The following is a 23800-nucleotide window of genomic DNA, read 5'->3' as shown; positions in this document are numbered from 1 at the left end:
TAACGGTGGCCATGGCCCAATTTTAGATACAGCTTGCTGCTATTGTTATAGTTGTTGTTATTGTTGTTGGTGCCATGCAGTCGGTGATTTACTCCATACAAATTGCATACAGGCAACAGCAGTTGGAATGGCAATCCACCAAGCGGCAGTAGAGAATACACGAGGAGAGAAAGAGCCGAAAGGAGAGAGAGAAAGGAGGGAGAAGGGATGTGAAACCAGGGACCGGCAAACCAGCAACAGTTAAATGAATCAAATCCATTTCAAGCTATTCATCAAATGTCAGCGCTTTCAGCTGGCCAACCGCTCACCCCAGGAAAAAAAGAAACGAAAAGCCGCATCCAGCAATAACAAGAGCAACAGCAGCAGCAGCAACACCAACAACTACAACAGGAACTATATGCAGATTTAGAATGGGAATTGGATATAGGGATGGCTTTGGCTTTCGCTTTAGATTTGTGTTTTGGCTTTGGCTTTTTGGTTCAGGTCTCTGGCTAGGACGGACGTGAAGCTCTGCGGAGTAAACTCGTTTTATAATTGAATTGATCCCATTATGTAGATGAAAACGTTTTTACGTTTGGCTTCGTTCCGTTTCGCTTCGTGCAAAATGGCGGCCAGTGTCTGGCAGTGCAACTTCCGGTTGAAGTAAAGGAAATGGAATGGCTGCGCTCCGGACTGAATGGGGAAGTTTAGGAGTTAGTGTAACTGCCTGCCAAGAGCATAAACAGCAAATGGAAAACACAGCTCGACTAAACCTAAATGGCAGACCATTCTGATGTTGCTTACTTTATTGTTTTTTTTTCTCTTATCCAGTAAAACTCTTGCAAAAGGGAAGAGTAAAAGGCAAACAATATCTAAATAAAATACTTATCGAAAAGGTATTTCAATCTATTTTCAAAGGGATATAGAAATTGTAAACAATTATTTTTTTTCTACTTGTTGTTTTAGTTCAGTAAAACTTGTCAAAGTAATATTTAAATTTGTTCCCATTCGTCTTCTTTAGGGTATATATCTTTCGTATACAATATTGTGCATAAATGATATACACAATTTTTCATTTTTTCCCCTGTTGTTTGCCCTTTTTGCACACTTTGTGGGAGTCAGACGAATGAAAGGGAGCGAGGAACATAGCAGTGGAAGTGTCCAAAGCAAAAGGATACACTGCAGTTTGAGGAAAATAAATTGAATTTAGTGCTTATGTCCTGACATTCGCTTTTAATTTCATTTGGTCTTAAGGCCAACCAGCCCTAGATCAGCCACCCAAAAGTAAACAGAGGATAGAGCCAAAGGCGTGGCTGTTGTTGTAGTATTTTCTTTACAACTTTGCCGCTTAGTTTGTTTGATTGCCTTGGTTGAGAATCCATTTACACTGACAGCACTACGACTAACATACATTCTCATACATACATTTCTCTCATTCTCGACTCACTCTCTTTTCAATCTTCTTTGTCCTTGGAGAAAACTCTCGACTAGATTGCATCTTAATTGCAAGTGTAAATTAATAATTTAATTAATTTTAATTTTCAATTTAGAGCAACCCACTTAAATATCTCACAGATTTAACTGATCAATTTTCTACAACACAAAAAAAAAAAAAACCAAATTCCCCCTGATTTGTGAAACAGTTGCCAACTAACCAATTTCTTTTCAACAATGTGCCACATTGGCAAAATGCATAAATCATTTTCTGTATGCGGTGGTGGCGGCGGCTGCTGCTGCTGCAGCATAAATGTTTAAACATGTTTTGTTTTGTTTTCTCATTTTTCGTTATAATGAAAGACACAATCCAACCAATATACACATTCACATACACACACACACACACAGAGAAAACTCTTGGCAAAATTTATTCAGAACTCGATACAATGTAGAAGAGGAGCAGAAGGCCAAAGCTGCTCAAAATTGTTGCCCAGCCAAAAACTTTCAATGCGGCACAAAATCTGTGCAACATTCTATGCAATCGACGAACAATAAATTTTGTTGCATCACATATACATACATATGTATATCTATGTATGATAAATATTTGTGGCTTCCAAGATTTAACATGCCTGCCAATGATAAAATATTCTAACGCACAAGTATTATATTCTTTAGTTAATCTTTAGGAAAATTTTCGATAAAGCTCAAGAAAATCTTAATGATTTAAAGTTCTTAAAAGAAAACAAACTATGTACTCAAGTGTTTTTTTAAACTTTCGTCTGGATTCACATATGTAAGACTCTCAGCTTATGCATATGTTTAGCAGTTGCTGAATAACTAACTTTAGTAAAATATTAACCAAATAAAAGAGCATTTAGTACTTTAGATAGATTGAAGAAATGTTGCAGATAAACCCATATCACGAATTGTTGCAAGTATGCCTAATTCTTATATTTAAACGAAGACTATTTACCTTATTTTACAACGTCAAGGTAAAAAATTAGACCCATGTAAAGATCGTAATCCAATTATCAGATGTGTCTAGGCCTAAATAAATACACACATATGTATCTATAGATACTATGATCAGATATTAGAATGGCCAACTATGGACGTACATAATGCATACAACGCACGTTTTGACTAACGGAAGCTAAAATAGATATACTTTTTTAAATTACCTTTTTTTGGGGGCATTAAAGTCCACAGCACAATGGGGTCCTGTGCATTCGGAACTGTCTGTCCTTTGGATTTCTCATGTAGCTGCATTTTGGCACGCATTTTAAGCATAAATTATCTAACATGTCATACAATGTAGTAGCATAAAAATCCTTCTCGGCTGTCATGTCAGCAGCTGCTCTGTTTAATTTAAACCAACCAACACCCTTCAACTAACCTAGCTGGAAGAGAAATGAAGCTAAACACAGGTAAATCCTGTAAAGCCTTGCACAAATGTCCAAACTGCATCAGTATAAATGACCGCATACACACACACACAGAAAGACAGAGACAGAAAGCAAGAGAGGGAGAGATAGGATATCTGTATATAAGTATATATATACCATATAAATGAAATATCAAGGCTATTATTTGCGCTTTGCTGTTGTTGCATTTACTGCTCTTGTTTTGCGTCTATTGAATAAGCTGGGAACGTAACTAGGTTAATTTATATATATCGCTTTGTGGACATAATATCCAGTAATAAATTTAGAAGCTTGTGTGAACTTAGTGCAACATACATAAATAAGTCAATTTTAAGGTAGAACAGAATCAATTTCAATAAAATTGAATGCAAGCGCCATCTGAAAATGCGTTTGTCACTTTAATTTTGCTCCCTTCTTATTTTCGGGGTTCCATTGCATCGCATTGAATGGAGTAGAAGAAATGGGGCCAAGCCGAAAACCTGCAGTAAGGTGCAGGGCATGTCAAAGCGAAACGAGATGAAACCCAATGAACCGCATTGAGTTTTTTTTCCAAGAAGGAGCTCATTTCATTGCCTTTAATTTGATTGCCAATAAAAGAAAATTGCTGCAGTTGACTGACTGACTGGCTGACTAAATGACAGACTGAAAGACTGAGCAACTGGCGCAGGGCAATGTGCATAAAATTAATGAAACTCAAATGTGACAGGGACAATCATTTAAAAACTATTTTCTTTATTCCTTTTCACTTAACCAACCAACTGCACTTTAAGCCATCAAAATATTTGGAATTAAAAGCCCAGGTCCAAACAAAAGGAAGAAAGAAAATATAAGAGAAATACAGAAGAATGAAAGACAGCAACAGATAAGCATTGCATTTCATTTGCTGCCCTCAGTTTGGGGCATTTCGTTTTCAATTTGTGTTGCATCTTTCTTATCCCAGCCTAAATGGACATGAAGCTCTGAATCTTCCTCTCTCTCTCAGTTTCTGTTATTGTCCTCCTTACTCTCTCTCTCTCTCTCTCTCTCATGACATGAAATGTCTCGGCATCTCTCTGCATCTCTGTCTCAGTTTTAGAAATTGCCACGTTTATTGTATAAGGCACGAAAGAAGCTTCAACAAACTTGACATTTTCTTCGTTTTATTCCTTCAAAAACATTCTCAGTGCTTGGATTTTTCTTTGTAGTCAGTCAGCCAGCCAGCCAGTCAGATGGCTAGTCAGGAGTATACAATTTTAACAGCACTTGATGTTTGTTTGCCTACTTATTTTAACTAGTTATTTTGACTCGTTTTATTTGGAATTTCGAGAAACTAAACGAAACAAAATTGTCATTTATTTCGTTTTATATTTTTTACTAATACCTACCCAATAAATATTTATTTTTCAGTTTCTATGTCAAGTTTTAGAGTTTTTATTTAATGTAAATTACAATTTGTTTTTCTTTAAAAACCAATCGGGAAAATTCCGCATTAATCAACTGCCAAGTTGAGTGATTTATCTGTCAGCTAATTTAAAAAAAGGAAATTGCTTATCAATTTTAATTGCTTCTTTTTTTTTAAACCCTTCTGCATAAATATTTTGTGTTTGGTTTTGGTTAAGTTGCAAAACTCCCATGGGTATTTATTTGAACAAAGTTGCCAACAACAGAAGTTTAGCCAAGAATCTTGCCAAGATTTTGGTGTTTCCCCCACAGCGGAAACGCAACTGGCAACATCCGCCAGGATACGGTCACTCTTCATCTCCCTTTACTCATGCGGCGTTGATGCCGCGTTTGCCAAAGATTAGAGCCGCAATGGCTGCGACAAACTACCACTACTACACAAACACACAGACACACTTACATGGAACTTGAACTTATTTCCGTTTCCGCTTGGCTTTCTGAATACAATTAACGGTTTGTATTTGCGAATGGGGTTTAGGTAAGGGGATCACAAAATTGCTTATAAAAGAGCCACATTGCATAAATTATGAGCAGCCCTGGCCAGATAAGTGCGATAAATTATCAAACAAATGCCAAAACGCAATCTAAACTGCATTTCCATGCACCATTCCAATGTGTCCTTTTGTTTGAAGTGTCAAAGGATCAACAAAGAGAAAGAAATCCCGCCCACACACACTCACATGTGGCCTGCTTTGTCTTAAGTAGCCTCCAGTTGCTGTTTTTGTTGCCAGCTTTTTTGGTTCTTTGTTTTTTTTTTTTTATGGCCAACAAACGCAGTCATGACAGGAAACGGAAGTTTCAACGCGCAAGCGGAAATTATTGTTTAGCTTTATTGTTTAGACTTGCTTTAGAAATTTGTTTGCCGAATTTGTTTTCGTTGAGTCAGAGGCCCTGCTGCCGCTTTTGCTGTTCTTGCCGCTGCTGCTGTGGCACAGTATAATTCTTTGGGCGTGTTTTGTGCTCAACAAATTTATGTTTGTCTGTGAATGTTCTTTGGCTCTGATACTTATTGTCGTATTTTGCGTGTGAAAATGAGAGAGCACACACACCCACCAGCACACTCGACAAACAACAAAGAAAAACTGAAGCCATAAAATAAAATGCTCTCACACAGTCACCCAATTCATTTGCAGGCAATTGCCTCTACATTTAAAATAGTTTTGCCTCAACTAACTTTTACTAGCCGCCAAATAAACGATGATCTACAACAAATATACTGTCTACATCGAATAGTAAGTATCCTTTAGTCCAAATCAATGAAAATTGATATGAAAATGTTTAAAATATTAAATGAAACGAAAAACTAGTTTAGCACTGCATTTGCATTTAAAATTTAACGATTTTCATAAAGAAAATTGTCCTTTCTATTATAAAGTGTTCTTTATAAATACATATGATACCTAAGTAATACGTTAAATCAATTTTTTGCAAAATATTTACCTTTAAATATTTAATTTTGCAATCAAATTAACTTTATGCATTCAATTTGCAGCTAATTAGTTGTTATAATTAAACCGTAAGACCCTTAGGGAAAGTTCAATTGCCATTAACAATAAAAGTTATGTGTGGCATAAACAAAGCTCCACAAAGCTTTCAAGGTAATTAAACTTTTGTCACACCACCAAAAACCGCGAAGACGAACCCCAAAGCAAAAAAATTTAAGTAGAAGCAACAACATAAATATGTATGTGTAGGTGTGGTGTATTTGTGTGTGAGAGTATGTTTATGCATACATGCAAAAGACATTTATATTATAAATATTTTAATGCAGGTAAGTTATGCAAAGATTATGAGCACAAACAAAAACCGGAAAGCGACGCGTTCACTTTTCTTTTTTTTTCTACAAAAAAGCCTATTAAAATAAATTACAGTGCATTTTTTACACGAAAATTAACAGAAAAGAGCCAAAGAAAACAAAACAAAAAAAAAAAAAAAAACAGAAAAAATGAAAAGAGATGGAAAGAAAACCAGGAAAGACAAAAGAAAAATGTGAAAGCGAGGTGGAAGGACCACGCACTGAATAATTCATGAATGTTGCTGGTGAAGGCAAAGTAAGTATAGTGTTATATTTAATAAGCTTGGTGGAGAAGGTAGCGGGATATAAGGCAGGCAGAGGAGGGGAACAGGGGAACTCTCTGTTAGGTAAGAAAATCAGACACAAAAGCCATGACTATCAAAAATTCAAAACGTCCCCAGAGCAAGTCTGCCTCCTCCGATCTGTGCGTTTGCGCGTATGTGTGTGTGTGTGTGTAAGTCAAAATTTGACAAATTTTGGTTGCCTACTTTTTGGGGGGCCGCCTCGACGCTTTAACTTAATCATTTAATAAAAGTTTTATGCTGACGATGCCTGCTGCCTTGCTGCCTGTTGTCGCTCTTGGCTCATTCTCAATTACTTTTGTTGGCACGTTTTTGCCTTTTCCTTTTTCTTTTTTGTTTTTTTTCTTTTCATCTTAAGCGCAAGACACTTATTAGCCCGCTGTCGTCCTGCCACACAGCGGCGACTTTTCCTTTTCGCTCTTTGTACATTTTAAAATTATGTCAATTCCTTTTTGAACAATCGACGCGCCACGCTAAAGAGCAAAAAAACCCAAGTGCACAGAGAGCCAGTAAGATGGTGTAGGAAAGAAAGGACTTGCAAAGGGTCGCCATTTAAACTGATTGTGTGTTAATCGCGGTTAACTTGAAGCGAACCAAACCATGAGAAAGAATATAACTAAGCAGAGTTTAATGAGAGATACAGAACAAGAGTAATTTTTGAGCTTTTTAAGCAAGAATCCAGGAAGAACACAAAAAGAATTCCTCAAGCAGAAAAGATGAAGACAAATTACGTTTAGTTAAATGCATTTATGTAGACTGTTTCGGCGTCCCAACGACACTCAGCTGATTTATGTCAAACAAATTTGTTGGCTTGGCAACTAGACAAACAGACAACTTAAAAGACAACAATTATACCAACAAAATTATCCTCGGTGGGTTTCGTTTACAAATGAAATTGTTTTTATTTTTCTTACATTTTTTTTTTTGAGTTTTTTAATTAATGCCATTAATAAGGAGGCAGAAACTGTCTTGGTATTGTAGACATGCGGCAGCAGTGTGAAATTTTAACGCGCAATTGAAGTTTATGGCCAAAATCGCGTGGAAACTCCTTTTGGCCATCTCTCCCAATTCAAGGATGTCGCGAAAAGTTGTCGTTGGGGATGGGGGTGGGGCAAAAAGTAACCACAAAACAAATTTTTGCAATTTGCTACAAATTGGAAAATGTTTTTGTGGGGCGGCCAGACAATGGACACTTAATGCGAGACCACGAGCCAAGGCTGAGCCTGATGCGTACTTTAATTGTTAATTTATACAAATTGTCTGTTGCCGCCAAAGACTATAAAATATTCAAGTTAAAGAGAAAACCGCAAAAGTACGCAGGCAGGCAGACAGGACGAGATGAGATGATTGCCAACACACACACACACACACACACACATACATACATACATCCAAACAAAGGCAAGCTCGCCCACGAACACATACATATAAAAATGTAATTAAGTTCGCGTGTCGCACATTTAATTGTTTTTTAATGAATGAAAAGAGCAAAAATGATTTTTGTGAGTCACAGCTGCAGTTCAGTTCAGCAGCATTTCCATTATTTTTTTTTTTTTTTTTTTGATACCGACGCCTCCTTGTCCCCTTTTGGGCAAACAGTGCGAAAAATTGCATTTTCCTGTTACCATTGCAATTCTGCAATGTTTCGAGTGGGCTATTTGCAACATGATTTCGTTTTTTTCGGTTTTTGTTTTTTTTTATTCCTTTTTTCTGTGTGCTGGTTGCCCAAAAAATTTAATTATTTTGCCTCTGTGAGCTGCCAGTTGGTTCTGTGATTTGCTTGACCAAATAAATGAATGTTAAAATAAAAGTAAAAATTCTTTTTTTTTTCCTGCAAACGAAATATAAGTTTTGTATGTGAAAATGAAATTTAAAAGTGTGCGTCATCTCATTTGCTAAAAGTATTTTTGCTTATTCGTTTTAGAAAGTATTTCAGAAAGTTTCGCAACCAGAAAATGCGCGATTAAAATCGAAGCATTAGCCATAAGCCAATAAATTTCACAAGCAGACAAGTTGATGTTTTACTTCCCCCTCTCTCTCTCTCTCTATCTGACACTTTTGTCTCACACAGGCGCTTTCCCTCTGTTTGTTTAAGGAAAATCATCCCACATGATAAGTATAGGCCATGGGGCCTAGGCTCAATATATCAAAAGGCCTGAAAAACTAAGCTTCACGGCTTTTGGTTTTTGTCAAACAGAAGAAAGCCTAAAATTAAATAGAAAATTATTTGATTTATGTCTATCTACTGTGAGTGTTTGTCTGTGTGTGTGTGTGTGCGGTTTGTGCATATATGAGTTTCGTTATATTTGCATATTTATAAGAGCGAAAGTCATAATATCCCGGATACTGGCGCTATTCCCTTAAACTGAGTAACATTGCACAATACAAGTCACTATTATTCACTCACTCCCCCTAGATCAATTTTTCACCCCCCTCTCCGTTGCTGTCTTTCTCTTTTTGCTATCTCTGTACTGCTCTGTCGCCAATATTTATACATATTATTTAACGCTCATTTATCATAAAATTACTGTAATAACTTGACCAGCTATGATTTATGTTGGAAAATTATTTCCACTTGTTTTTTGTTTTTTCTCTTTTGTTATGTCCTTCTTTGCTTTCAATTATGTCCTGCAGATGCTTCACTAGTCTGATTTTTTTTCTGGTTTCCTGTCTTCGTTGGATTTCTATACAAAAGTCCTTTATCTTGTTGTATGGATTTGCAATGGCAGAACATGAAGTGTGGTCAAATCACACGCACGTTTGCTCTTTGCTTTTTCATTTGGCATTTGCTGATTTGTCGCCATTCATTGACAGTGCTGATAAAGCAGACTGAGAGTTATATAACGTAAAGGAGGCAGGCTTATAGGAAAAACTTTGTGATGCTACACACATTTTACTGTTGACATGAGCGATAGATGAATATTGTGCCTTCCATGATAACTATTTCAAAATCGCTTTAAAATCCAAGTTTCTTAAAGTCTCCTGGAAGTAAAATTCTTTGATTCATCATTGTTTTTAATCTTTTTTCAACTTTGGACATCAAGCTAATCAGAGACTTTATTAAACACTAATCGAAAGAAAGCAAAAATTTTGTCCTTAACTTTACATAAAGCAAATATACAATTTTTAACTCAAAAGTTTACATTTATTCACATATAAATAAGCAACAAAACTCAATAGCTACTTCTTTTAGCTTGTACTTTTTTGATTTCCATATGCCTTATAAATTTTGTAACATAAAATTTTCCAGCCAAATCCATGCCCGTCTGTAATGTATGCAAAGGTAACTTGGCTTACAAAATGTTTTCACAGACTCTGCAAATTCTGTTTATTTCAATTTATTTTTTCTCTCTCTTTTTCTCTTGTTCTGCCTTAGCTTTTTATTCTCTATTTTGAAACACACCTGCACAAAATTCAAGGTATGCCACAAATTTGGCATTTTATGCTACCCATAAATAGGTATGTTGGTACACGAAGCCCATCAATGGCCGCAAGGCAGGGAGATGGATGTATGGATAGATGGATGGATGGTTAGACGGTTAGTTGGATGGTTGGGGTCAAAAGTAAACTATGCTGAAAGCAGAAAGTGGTAGTAAAAAAAGAAGACAATTTTGGCAATCGCACTGAGGTACAAACATATGCAAAATCATTGACTGAAAATTTGCATACAAATGCCATGCATATGCCTCTCTATCGGGTATGTGTGTGTATATTTTTGTGTGTGTGTGTGTATGTGAAAAGTATTTTCTGTTGCAATTTCCGGCTACTATAACCGGATGTGAAGCTGCTCAAAAATTCATGCAACCGTAAAAGGAGCAAAGTGCGCCAATAAGAGAAAGCAAAAAGGAACAGTAACAGAAGCGGGCAAGGACAACGGAAACGGGAGTCAACGGGAGTCGACAGTTCCCCATCGTCGAGTCTTGGCTGCCACAATTTTTGCTTTAGCATAGCCAAAAAAAAAAAAAAAAAAAAAAACGAATAAAGGAAAAAAAGGAATTTCTTTTACCAGAAGTTTTGTCGCCAATCGCCTCCATTTGCATTTTACATATACATACATACATACTTACCACTCCAGCCAATATTGTATGGAAGATCCTTTTCCATAGTCGTAAATCGTTTTTAACTTCGATTTTTCATTCTCTGCCAGTTGCCTTCTATGATTTATAGGCAAAAATTTTAATAGTTGGGAAATTGTTGACGATAAATATATAACTATTTACGCCTTATTGCATTTTCTATTGGCAGCAAATATAAATTTGAAAATATGACAGGGCGCAGGATTGTATTATAAAGCCACATATATTTAATACCCTCTGTTACTTTCATTTTGGCCCTTAATTTTTTAGGTGAGCTAGACGCTTTCTGTTTGGCTTACAGTTGACAATTTTCACAGACCTACCTCAATGATGTAAATGTTCCATACGACTTTGCTGCTGCTGCCATAACAAAGCCATCGAATGGCAGAAACACACGAGACACAAACAATGTCGCCGTAGAGACGGTGGATGAGTGTAAAAACAATAGATGGCAAAGCAAAAAAATTAGTTAATTTTTATTCGCTTTCTTTTTTCATGTTCGTTCGTTCGTTTGTTGGTTACTTAGCTCTCCCTTTTGAACTCAAACAGCTGATTGCGTTAAAAGAGAGAGAAAAGCTGTTCTCAGTGAATAGGTTCCACTTCCAGTGCTCTCCGAGTCAGTGTGTCTGCTTTGTCTCTCTGGCCGTCGTGTATAAGGTTTTTAGAGCTTAACCCACATCCGTTTGGGTTTCTCACACACTGTACTATGTTACCGTTGCTGCCATTGACGAGGACGACAACGACGATGGAGTGACAAAGGCAACGACGAGTTCTAGGTATGAAGCTTGGCCAGCCATGAAAGTAATCTTCAGTCGTTGGAATACATTCGTGCGTCGTGGACACAAGCGAAGCGTTAAGGCGCAATAAAATCTGTGCACGTGGCTTTACACAAAAGAAAAAAAATCTCAAAAGAAAGCAAGAAACAAATTTCAAATTAAAAAAAAAAAAAAGAAAAAGTGTAGAAAAAGTTACAAACAGTTATCAGTGTAAGTGTATTTGACAGTGTGTGTCTGTGTCTGTTTTTTGTGCATGGCCAAAGCGACAGAAATTGTTTAATTATAAAGCATTTTGTAAAATGTTGCCTAGTCTTAGGCGCAAAATCTTTGTTATGCTCACTATGTTTGCATGTTGTGCGTAAATATGCCGCGTCATCGTCGTGCGTAGTCGTTGGCGTAAGCATCAGCATCAGCATCAGTCGTGCAATCCACAGCTCTTTCTCCTACGCGTCGGCATTCCGTTTAAAATATTTATCCTAGACCAAAAAGTATCGTTAAATATTCCACTTAGCGGTCATTGACATTCGCGTTTTCTAATTCAAGGAAAAACTCAAAACACAACAACAACAATATTCAAACTATTGCATGCCTTGTTTGTTGGCTGTTACTTCAACTCGCATGCAATTAGACGGTTGTAAAACTTAATCGTTTTTGAGGCTTAGAATAATTAAAGTACTGCAAAGAAAGCAAAACCAAACCTGACAAATGTCAGCTGATGGCAAAAGAACTTTTCTTTTTTTAACAGTGAAAAATAGTGCTAATCCCTTAAAAGTATATTTGCAGTTTTTATTACAGAAATTGGCAAACTTAGTATTCATAAATTGAATCAATAATTCCAGTTTGCTAAACTAGATATATATACGTAGCGACATTTACGGGTTTTCTGTTATTCTAACAAAAATCGTTTTCATGAAAAGCGTTTTTTAAGCGCACAGATTTAGCATAGAAATAAATATAAAAATTCACTTCCACTTCTGCTAAAAGTGCGCCATAGAGAGTTCAATTGCAGTTTTTTTTGAATTGACTACACATATTGAAATTTAGGGCAACTGAGTCGCATTTTAATTTCTGGCATTTGCAAAAATAACAGTTTCAAAAAAATAAATATATTTATATGAAGTATGCCATACTTATATGTATGTACATATAGGTAGTAATAGCATTAATGCAAATTTTTAAATTACCACAAAAATTTATGCATGATTATTTGCATTTTATAGAGGAATTTATTTCAGGATTTTTAGAATAATAAAAATTTGAATAAAACAAAATAAATTGCAAATTAGTTAAAGAGTATAATTCATTGTGCCAATATAAATAAAAACTTAATGACTGGTTAATGCAAATAGCTTTGATTGGTACATCAACTGATAATAATTAAAAATTCAATAAAAAGTGAACCAGAAAAGTATCCAACTAAACGGTTTCTCTATATATATATATATACATATATATATATATAAATATATAACCAGAGGGCCGGGGCTAACTTCGACCGCGTCAAAGTTTGTATACCCTTGCAACTTTTTTGGTAACTCTATCCTTCCTATTAGCCATCAATGTGGAAGAACGTTTTATCTTAAAAGCTTGAGAAAGAAAGGCCTACAATCATAGGAAATAACGAAGATATTGATCAAAGTCACTGTTTTCCACCGATCGTTCCTATGGGAGCTATATGATATAGTCACCCGATCTTTATCAAATTCGGCACAGTCATTAACATATATATTAAATTAAGAAATGTTTAATTTAAAAGCAATCGCGTTAAAAGTAACGAAGTTATTTACAAAAGTCACTGTTTTCGACCAATCGTTCCTATGGGAGCTATATGATATAGTCACCTGATCTTGATCAAATTTGGCATAGTCGCTTATAGGCGTAGTTAACTCTCTAATATTAAGTTTCACGACAATAGCTCAGAAAATAACGAAGTTATTGAGAAAGTCACTGTTCGTGACTTGGCCGTTTGTATGGGAGCTATATGATATAGTCACCCGATCTTGATCAAATTTGGCTTAGTCGTTTATAGGCGTAGTAAACTCTCTAATATTAAGTTTCACGATAATAGCATAGAAAATAACGAAGTTATTGAGAAAAGTCACTGTTCGTGACTTTGGGGTTTGTATGGGAGCTATATGATATAGTGGTCCGATCCGGCTGAATCCGAGATATACAACGCCTGCAGTATATACAAGCCTACGTGCAAAATTTCAGCTCTGTAGCTCTTACGGTCTAGGAGGAGTTTGCGTTGATCCAGACGGACGGACGGACGGACGGACGGACGGACGGACGGACGGACGGACGGACGGACGGACGGACGGACGGACGGACATGGCTAGTTGAACTCGTCTCGTCGTGCTGATCAAGAATATATATACTTTGTATGGTCGGAGATGCTTCGTTCTATGCGTTGCACACTTCTGACCAAAATTAATATACCCTTTTTGCAAGGGTATAAAAAGTGTTAACTGACGCCAGTGTGATTGTGTGTGAATCTGTGAAAGCGGAAAATGGAAGCGAAAAAGGATACGCGCATTTAAGGCAAAAGGATTTTTATTGCTATTGCTGACCAAGGAAAATCAACACAACAAAGCTAAGGATTATTATCAACAGCCAAAGAACACAAAACAACAACAAAAAAATATATAAAACAAACAACTGCCAGCAGTCATAAAAACGTTGAACAGGATCCCGAAACAAGGCCATTACATACATACCCACACACACACGCACAATTATATATATAACTCCATATATTTCTATGTATATAGTTGAGTGTGTGTGATTTTCACAAGGTAAATCAAGCAGAAGAAAGCACAACAAGCATAAAAATGAGCTTAAGTTGTCAAATTTTCAAAGTAAAAGTGAAAAAAAAAATTTGACAATTTCTTTTTTGTTGTAAGAGACCTTGATGAAATCAATTTTCCAAATAATTCTTCACGATATCGTTATGGAAACTTTTTAATCGAAGCACAATATGGACAAGAAAAATGTCTTTAAATGAAACATTGCTTTTCCCTATCAAAGATCAATCACATATATCTGTCAATTCAATGAAGATAAACGAGAGAAGGAATCTGACTTTTTTTTTCTTTTTCTTTACCACAAATAATAAGCGATTACAATGCCAAGTCCCAGTCACGTGCATGAGGACACAGGTGTCACCATTAAGGCTATCGACTACCACAGTTTTCGGGTACGACATCATAAGCGAAGATTCTATAACTGTCAAATGAAAAGATGCCATAATTTAGTCGGGCAACGGGACAACATGGCGGATGTCATAAAAAGTTTGCACTTATTACTCACACGCAGTGTATGCTCGGGTTTGGGTAAAGAATTCGGGGATTGCTTCTCCAAGTCTGATGAGCTTTACTTGTGGCGATGAAATCAAATTAATCATTCTGCCAATGATTGGAATAATGCCTTATCCGCTTTCTTTTTTCTCTTTTGCTTTATCGATTTAGATCCACACACACACAACCCAAAATTCGGGTAACTTTGAAAGGGAATGATAGAAAGTTAGAGACAGCAAAAAAGATAGACAATTACATAGTGAAATAAATACTTTGCCACCTGGAACTTTTTCCTATTTTTAGTTGGCCTACAGCTGTTCATTTTCACTTGAGTTTCTGTCCGTATAAATTAACGCAAATAATTATGCTAAAATAAAAACAAAATGCAAGTAGACACTCAACCACCTTAAACAGTTAGACAGACATAGACAGAGCAAGACTGTTGAAAGCTTGTTTTGAACTTTTGAATAATTTAACACGCCATAATTAGTAAGCTCGACATGAAAATTATTTTATTCATTTGCATGTTTTACCCTTTTTTGTTTGCCAATTTTTGTTTTTTGTGTTTCAAGCTTTACCTGTTTCCTCTTTTTGTTTCTCAAAGTAAAATTAAAGGCCAAACAATGTTCATAAGTTTGTCAACTCGAATTGGTTTTTGTATGTCAAAAAGTATTATCCTCCTTGAACATTTGCAATGGTTTCATATTTAAGGTATCGGCCAACTCTTGAAGTACACCCAATGTGCAGGGCGAGATTCTTAGGCCACCCTCTTTGTCAACCATTTGCATATGAAGTAATTCCTTATCACCCGGTGCCATAATTTGTTTCTTGCATCCCACCGGGCAGGGCATAGCATTTCGTAACAAGTGCTGAAAATCAGCTAGACGATCCTCAAATGTTGTGCAAAATTGTCGAGGATCAATCGCCACAAATAGTTGACCCAAATCGTAGGGTTTATTTTCTGTGCTAAAAATTCCACGTTTACGCAACTGATTAGCATATTGTGCACCACTCATAACACCACAAAGAATATCAACCATGGCAGCCAAACCAAAACCTTTGTAAGTCGGTCGAAAGGGATAGAAACGTTGAGCTCTCAAAGCTTCAGCGACATCTTTCGTCTCCTGCTCACCGCTCTCGTTCAGAGCCAAAGCTGGAGGCAATTCCTTTAAGTTATCATTGCAGTAGGAGAGCTCCAATTGATCTACAGAGCATGACGATTGACCAAAATCCACCAAAAATTGCTCATGTTCACTGGCAGCTACACAGGATATGGGATTTTCTCCCAATATAGGTTCACTGCCACCACTGGGCACCAATGTCGGTGCCGCATTCGACATACAAAGCCCGATGAGACGTTTCTCCAGTGCCTGACATGCATACCATGATGCCATTCCAATGCAATTAGATTTGCGTGCAACCACCCAACCAATGCCCACTTGTTGGGCCTTCTGTATGGCCAGATCCATGCAGAAAGTGGCCACCACTGGACCTGGAGCATTCGAGCCATCCACCAGAGCCAGGGCATCATTCTCTTTTTGAATCGTAGGTTTAGCAACGGCCGAAACGGTGCAATTAAGAAGATCTGCTGCAATGGCGGGCAAGCGATGAATACCCATACTTCTATGGCCCATATAATCAGCTGCAATAAGCGCATCAGCCATATCACTTGCCGAATCTTGGGGCACCTCCAAGGCGGCAAAGATGTCGCGGACAAATCGTTGGGCCTCCAATACTCCAATCAATTGTTCTTGCCCTTGGCCCACTTCTGTTTGGCTGAATGGCTCCTTTTGACCGCCACAAACGAGTAAAACTTCTTTGAGATTTTGCCATAGTATATTTTTATCTGGCGGTGGTGCTAGGGGAGATAACTCTTGACCTACACGTTTCTTTAGACATTTATCTTTTTTCTGTATGGCAATTTTGCTTTTCTTTTGAAACGAAGCCCACTCATTTTTGAGCTCGCTATCATCAAATTCCTCTGTTTGGTCATTGCACACCAAACTGAATTCTGTTTGATCATCAGTATTCGTCTTTCCGTTCCCCAAAGAGTAGCCTTTCGAACCATGCATATGTGTATTTTGCAGTCCATTTGTGCGATTAGAACGCTGTACGCTAAGTTTCAAGCGCACTTTACGCAAGGCATCTACAAAATTGAATAATCGACGCATATGCCGTATATAGAATTATGTACATATGTATATAGTATATTTGTAATGAGATTCTAAGCTATGTGTACTACAACCGATTTATATGAATACTTTTCTAATCATTCCCTCGACACTAATACTAAACCATAAGAACGAATAAAAATGAAATAACTTAAAAACCTACTTTTGGTTTCATTTTGAATGTTTTGCTTAAAAAAAATCGTTGGTATATTATCTTAAAAGAGAAAAACTTTACAAAGTACTACTCATTTATTGTTTTATCAATTGTTCTATGCTAATCAAGATATATGTATTTGTATATAAATACATTTATGTATATAGTCTCTGCTTGTGGTTTAGCCAATATTAATGAGACTAAGCTATTATGCAGTTTATATGAAAATGTATGTTATTTTCACATATGTAGAAATGAGCTTGTTTTGACATTGTCGCCTGCTGTGCGTACTTGAATTCTCAGAATGAGTCTGTCCGTGTTTCTGTCTGTGTGGGTATGGATGATTCCGTTTTTGGAAAAGCAGAAATAACACAAAAATGCAACAACATAAAAATTTTAGCTTACAATGGTACAAGCAAAAACAACATCAACAGAAAACCACACAACGCACACACAAATTGCACTTATAGAGATGAGTTGTATAACCTTGAAGCACACTCACACACACACATGAACACGACCCAACTGTGTCTGTATGCTTTACAAGTAGAGACTCATGAAAGTGTGTTAAATTTTTACCCTTGCCCAACAAGTACATCAGTTTTCGTTTCTACTTTGCAATGGCATTACAGATTAAATATTTGTCTTCACTATTATTCCTTCTATAGAGTTAATGAAGTAAAATAAAATTTTAAAGTACTCTCTAAGTATAAAGCTATGGTTTAACATCTTTATCACTAGGAAAGGAACTTTGCTCAGCCATCTGTCTAGATCAATTTAAAGAGTATGTATATGTACATATATAAATGTATACTTAATAATTAAGCAAAAGTGTACGCTTACATTTCAACATAAAGTCATTTATTTTTTAATCAGAATTTGTTCTGAATTTATCAAGAAAAATTTTTTAGTTTGTTGATTCATTTCCCATTAAAATATTATGAGTAGAATTATATTTTTGGGTGAATTTTTAAGAGAAAACTGATTTGATTCATTTGAATAAAATTCTGTTATTAAAATATGAGATTAATTTCTACATATGAAAAGAGTGCTATGTTTGTTTACCATAAATTTTCTTCAGCTTCCCTGATAAAAGACTGAGTACGAGTATAAGTTATATTTGCAATCGTGATATCGTGTGCACAGTTTGTGTCTGATCGCGTAAAGCGACTAACCAAACCAATGAGACACTTGCCCTCCCAAGCCTTAGTCGCACAATTAACCACAACTGGACTACCACTGTCGCCCGCACATAGTTTAAAAGAAGTCCTGATATTAAAACTATCAGCTCTCGATCCTTTCTTATAATAATGGAAGGGGACAAGTCCGAGTGTCTGATTTTTGGGATCGATCCAGGTGTCTACAAAACCATTAGCTTTTCCGTTCGGATAATGGAAATGTGCATCTTTCAGCCAGGGCAAACAAACAATTCCTTGGCCAAGTGGGACCGCTATTTTTTTCACCAACAGGACAACTGCAATATCAAACTGATTCAAGGGGTCATTTTCATATAATCTGCAATGAACATTTTCATTTGTAGGGAGATTTCGATGTTTAAGTATAGATTTTCTTACTGATGAATACGGTGTTTTTTCACATTTATAGAATCAATGTTTGGTGTATTTCCTGAATGAGGTTTAAGGTACCGAATGGAAAGATCACTTTCCTTTATTTTCATATTGTTCTTGTTGTATAGACAATGAGCAGCAGTCAGTACTAAATCTAGCCTGATCAGGGTACCTGCACATATGTACGTATCATCCTTGAAGTGTAGAGCAACAATCCAAGGCGCGTTAAGTGGAGCTACAGCTTTCGCATCACTGGAAAGCTTTAGACCGGACGGTGGTTTCACCATACAACTGTAAGAGCACAAATCTAATTGCTTTTTTCTTAAGCGAGTTATCCCGGACCATGTTCCATCCTCGAGACATTCTGACTGCGGCAAAGGCTCTCTCTTGACATCAAGGAAGCCCGGGGCACAATTAAAGCTTACCAATTGTCCAGGCAGGACCTCGGGAAAGTTAGTGCACTCGTCACATTGTGCACTTATGGCATAAAAAGCAGTTATCTCGGTGAAATTACAGAATTCTAAAAATGAAACATAATCTTAACATAAAATATTTCCTTCTTATATACCTAAGTACTTACTAGTACAACGTGGCTCTTGCGCATTAAACCAAATTTTTCCATCACAGTTTAGTTTAACTTGATCCGAATATGGACTAATGCCATAAGCCAAATAATAACCGTTATTACAGACAATTTTCACCATCTGATTACGAATCGGTGGTTGCATAGGATAATTACAATCCTTAAAAGTGGGGCATCGCAATATCATCATTGTATCATTTTTATAGTAGTTCAATGGACAACCTGATTCTCCATTGGTTTTCGGATCGTTATTAACCTTTCTGCATATCGGTAAAGTTGTCCTCCATTCTTCTGTGCTAAGGCACACATTCCATGAAAAGGCAGTTTTATTTCTTTGTTCCCTACATTCAAACTTCACAGCCTGATTGGCATAAACAAATCTCTTATCTTGTATTCTATGAAACTTTGTATCAGTCGTGAATTGAACACCTTCGCCAATTGGTTCAAAGCAACGAGGTGGGATTATTCGATTCCAGTGCGGTCTATTCTTGCATATATCATGTGAGTCACGATCCTCACATATATTCTCACAAAGATTTGGTACCTCATCAGATCCATCTGGACAGTCAAATTTATTGTCACAAATTAATGCGGGGTCCAAGCACTTGCCGTTCGCACACTGAAAATTGGGGTAAGAACAATCGGGACTCATGCATAACTCCAAGGACTCATCGCGTCCATCGATGCAGTCAACTTTGTTATCACATATTTTGTCACGTGGAATACAATCTCCTGATCGGCACTGTATTTGATTTCTGCAATGATAATTTACTTTTATCTAAAGTTTATATACAATACAACCCATTTGACGGAACCTGGCACATTTCCCATTTATCAAAGTCGACTCTTTATTTATAAATAATGAAACTGATTCATCAGATCCATCGGCACACTGAGTATCATTGTTGGCCAAAAGTCCTGACGCTAGCCAATTTTGCGGAAGTGCGCCGTATGCACAGGTGTAAACGGGGGCTTTTTCGGGCCAAATATTATTATAGTCAACATATTCCTTGCACTCAGCGAATGTTTCATCACTTCCATTGGGGCAATCTATCTTGCCATTACACCTCTTGGATTTATATATACACGTTGTATCCTCGAGACATTTAAAAGTGTTTTTCAAGTGGCAAATATTTCTAACTGCTCCGTTACACTCATTCAATAAACTAAACATTCCCAACAGACACAAAATTAAATGAAAATATCAAAGAAGTTAAATTCGGCTATGCCGAAGTTTATATACCCTTGCAGTCCTTGACAATAATAATTTCACATGTTCAAAATTTGTTTTCTGCAGCTCAATTCATTAATATACAAACAAAACAATTTTACTCTTCATACTATGTACAATTTGTTCTTCTTCTTCCCTCATTCCCTAAGCAAAGCAACGCACGCATACACATACAGTTTATGTAGCGTTGCGTCTGTGTGTGTATGCATGTGCTCTGTTGATTTGATGATGACGTAGTAGGCAGCAAGCAGAGCTGCCGGCAGCGATTGAACCGATTTATATAGACTGTAACTTGTGTTCTATTTATCCGATCAGGGTCAAATTTTGGGATCTGAGATTTTATATCAAATTCTATTATATTGGTGAATTTCATGGGGATACTCCAATTTTTGCAAAAATTTTTGTTCCAGAGCTATATGATATAGTAGTCCGATCCCAAAGATTTTCATACTTTATCTCACCCGGGTAAAAAAAAGCTCCCAAAAAAAATTTCATCCCGATAGCTCTTAAGATGGCTGAGTAAAACGCGTACGCACCGACGGACAGACGGACAGACGGACAGACGGACAGACGGACAGACGGACAGACGGACAGACGGACAGACGGACATGGCTATATCGACTTAGCTTCTCATGCTGATCAAGAATATATATACTTTATGGGGTCGGAAACGTCTCCTTCTGTGCGTTACAAACATCTGACCAATTTTATAATACCCTCTGCAAGGGTATAATAACATTTTCAAGACTGAAGACTGAACTCCTCTTTACCCCAATACACCAAGCAAACTAAATGAAACACTCGTTTGTAATGTCATATTTATATTTGCAAATGCTTCAAAGCTTCAGAGCATTGCTTTAAAATCATAATTTCAGTCGTTCTCCAAGTAAAATTATCAAAAACTGGCCGCTATAGTGATAATTAAAAAGAGACAGAAAATTTCACATAAACACACTAGATTTTTGAATACTCTTGCAGCTAAGAGTTGAAACTTGTTATTTCAGTTCCTAATTATCGTGATAACATGCATATGTATAGTTTGAGAAATTACATTTTTGTTGTTTTATATCAAAAACTAAGCTCATGAATTGGTATATTAAAGGGAATGGGAGATTGGACTCAATTATCTGATTTTTATTTATATATTTTATTCGATTGAATTACAACTAGATATAAAAGAATTATAGCTAACTTAAAATTTGTGGATTAAGTAGTTCACAAAAAATTTTCTTCTAGCTCTCTAATAAATGTTTCGATGGCATAATATGTTAAATTTGTAACAGTAATATCTTTGGCACACTTTGTGACTGAACGAGTAACGCGACTAACCACACCAATGAGACATTTACACTCCCAATCCCGAGTCCTACAATTAACCACAACTGGACTGCCACTGTCCCCTGCACATAATTGTGCAGATGTTTCAATGTTAAAAATATCTGCCGTAGATCCTTCACTATGATATTGAAAGGGGGCAACACCGAGTGTCTGGTTTTGAGTAACTTTCCAAGTGTATATAAGACCACCAGAAGTTCTGTGTGGATTTTCTAAGCTGACATCCTTAAACCAGGGCAAACAAACAATTCCTTGATCAAGAAGGACCGGGATTTTTCTGACCAACAGGATAAATGCAACATCAAACTGATTCAAGTGGTCATTCTTATACCATCTGAAATTTTAGTTTTAATTTAAATTGTGATTTCGATGTTTGAGCTAGACTTTCTTACTGATGAATTCGGAATCCTTTAACATTTCTAAAATCACTGTTTGGTGTATTTCCTAAATAAGGTTTTAGGAACCTAATGGAAACATCACTTTCCTTTATTTTTGTGTTATTCTTGTTGTATAGACAATGAGCAGCGGTGAGTACTAAATCTAGCCTGATCAGGGTACCTGCACATATGTAAGTAGTATCATCTTTTAAGTATAGAGCAACAATCCAAGGCGCGTTAAGTGGAGCTACACCTTGTGCATCACTAGAAATCATTTGACCGAACGCTGGTTGTATAGGATATTTGCAATCCTTGAAAGTCGGGCGTCTCAATATCATTGTATCATTTTTATAGTAGTTTAACGGACAATCCGATTCTCCGATAGTTTTTGGATTCAATTTAATTGTATGCGTAACAGCTCCAAGACTCTCGTTAAACTGACCAAAGAGGCCAAACATTACCCAAAATATGAAAAATGACATATTCCAAACTCCTCTTTGCTTCAGTTCTGAAAGCAAACTGACTAAATCTTAAAAACTAAAATGGAAAACGAGAGATTTACAAATTACGTACATATATGTATATACATTTATGTACATATGTACATAAGCACAATACAAATCATAAGAGAATGTATAATGTGATAAGTAATACGATTTGCGACCTTATCTTTGTTCTTTAGAATTGAAGAAAAAATTCACAGTTTATGAATGATTTTATAAGCTAAAGCTATAGTCTTTGTAGTACTTAATCAAATTTTTAATACATTACAGGGAACGATGGTTAAGCAAGGTAGCTGCAACACAGGCTTTCAAAATCCCTCCTCAACGGTATAATAATCGAAATTGAAAACAAGGAGTCAACGAAAAGTTAGGGCGGAAAGAAGAAACGGTAACCACATACAATGGTGCCTCTGCTCATGTGGCGAATGTTATTTGCCACATTTTTGATGTGCTGGCTCATTGTATACACAACGGAGGCCTCCACTTTGGATATTTATAAAAATGCCCGACTTGGACATCGGATTGTCCAGACAAGATATGGCCGTTTACATGGACTTATTTTACCCTTAGATAATTTTCGGTTTCTACGTTCAGTAGAGGTATTTTTAGGAGTGCCGTATGCCACACCGCCAACAAAACTAAATCGGTAAATTATTTCTCTGAATTTGACAAAATCTAATACATGTTTGTTTATTTGGTTTGTTATTTTTTTTCTCAACAGATTTAGTCCTACTCGAGCGCCAGCACCTTGGGATGGTATTAGAATATCGGATAAATATAGTCCTGTCTGTCCACAACGTCTGCCCAATATACAAAATGAAACGGCAGCCCTCGAAAAGATGCCCAAAGGTCGTTTGGAATATTTGAAAAGATTGCTACCATTCTTAGAAAATCAATCTGAGGATTGTTTATATTTAAATATATTTTCACCAATCAACGGTAAGTTCGGAACTCAAAAATAACTACATAAATTGTGTGTTAAAATTAGTAAATCTTAGTTAAAAACCAAAATTATCAAGTATAGTTTAAATACGTTTCTTTTAGATAAATATGTAAACATAGTTAGATTTCTTAAAGACATAAAAAATCTATAATTTCGATGCTCTTACGTGAGCGGCAGGAATAAAACGCAAGAAACACTTTAAAAGAATTTGGCTTAATTCACTAGGCCAACATAAATCTTATTTAAATTCAATTAATTAAGATTCATCGGATGACACGTATTGCCAATAATTTATACTTAAAACAAAGCACCCGCACAATCACCTGCTGCTGCTTGGCCCTGTACTAAGCAAGCAAATCTTATCTTAAGTGCCCCTAGCCAAAGGCCAACTCAGTAAAAGGACACAG

General features: G+C 36.4%; 2 protein-coding genes across 5 annotated transcripts in view; one reads left to right on the top strand and one right to left on the bottom strand.

Annotated features, from left to right (window-relative positions):
* The first annotated feature begins 11281 nt into the window (after positions 1-11281).
* The window catches only part of LOC137584774 (neuroligin-4, X-linked-like), a 41049-nt gene continuing 28530 nt past the window's right edge, over positions 11282-23800 (top strand). Inside the window, exons 1-4 of one of the 4 annotated variants that reach the window (XM_068300333.1) lie at positions 11282-11442; positions 13695-14027; positions 22721-23096; positions 23172-23389. In XM_068300333.1, the coding sequence (XP_068156434.1) occupies positions 22852-23096; positions 23172-23389 (463 nt within the window). In that variant the 5' untranslated portion in view covers positions 11282-11442; positions 13695-14027; positions 22721-22851. Of the gene's footprint in view, positions 11443-11679; positions 11721-13683; positions 14028-22720; positions 23097-23171; positions 23390-23800 lie in introns of those variants that run through there. The other 3 variants (XM_068300332.1, XM_068300335.1, XM_068300334.1) reach the window with 3 other exon arrangements.
* Positions 15044-16762, bottom strand: LOC137584776 (uncharacterized oxidoreductase YjmC). The gene has a single exon (XM_068300336.1). The coding sequence runs from the start codon at positions 16697-16699 to the stop codon at positions 15191-15193; it is 1509 nt and encodes a 502-aa protein (XP_068156437.1). The 5' UTR covers positions 16700-16762; the 3' UTR covers positions 15044-15190.

This window comes from Drosophila tropicalis, unplaced genomic scaffold (assembly GCF_018151085.1).
Source record: "Drosophila tropicalis isolate 14030-0801.00 unplaced genomic scaffold, ASM1815108v1 contig_878, whole genome shotgun sequence".
Lineage (NCBI taxonomy): Eukaryota > Metazoa > Arthropoda > Insecta > Diptera > Drosophilidae > Drosophila > Drosophila tropicalis.
This window is presented reverse-complemented; position numbering and strand designations above follow the sequence as displayed.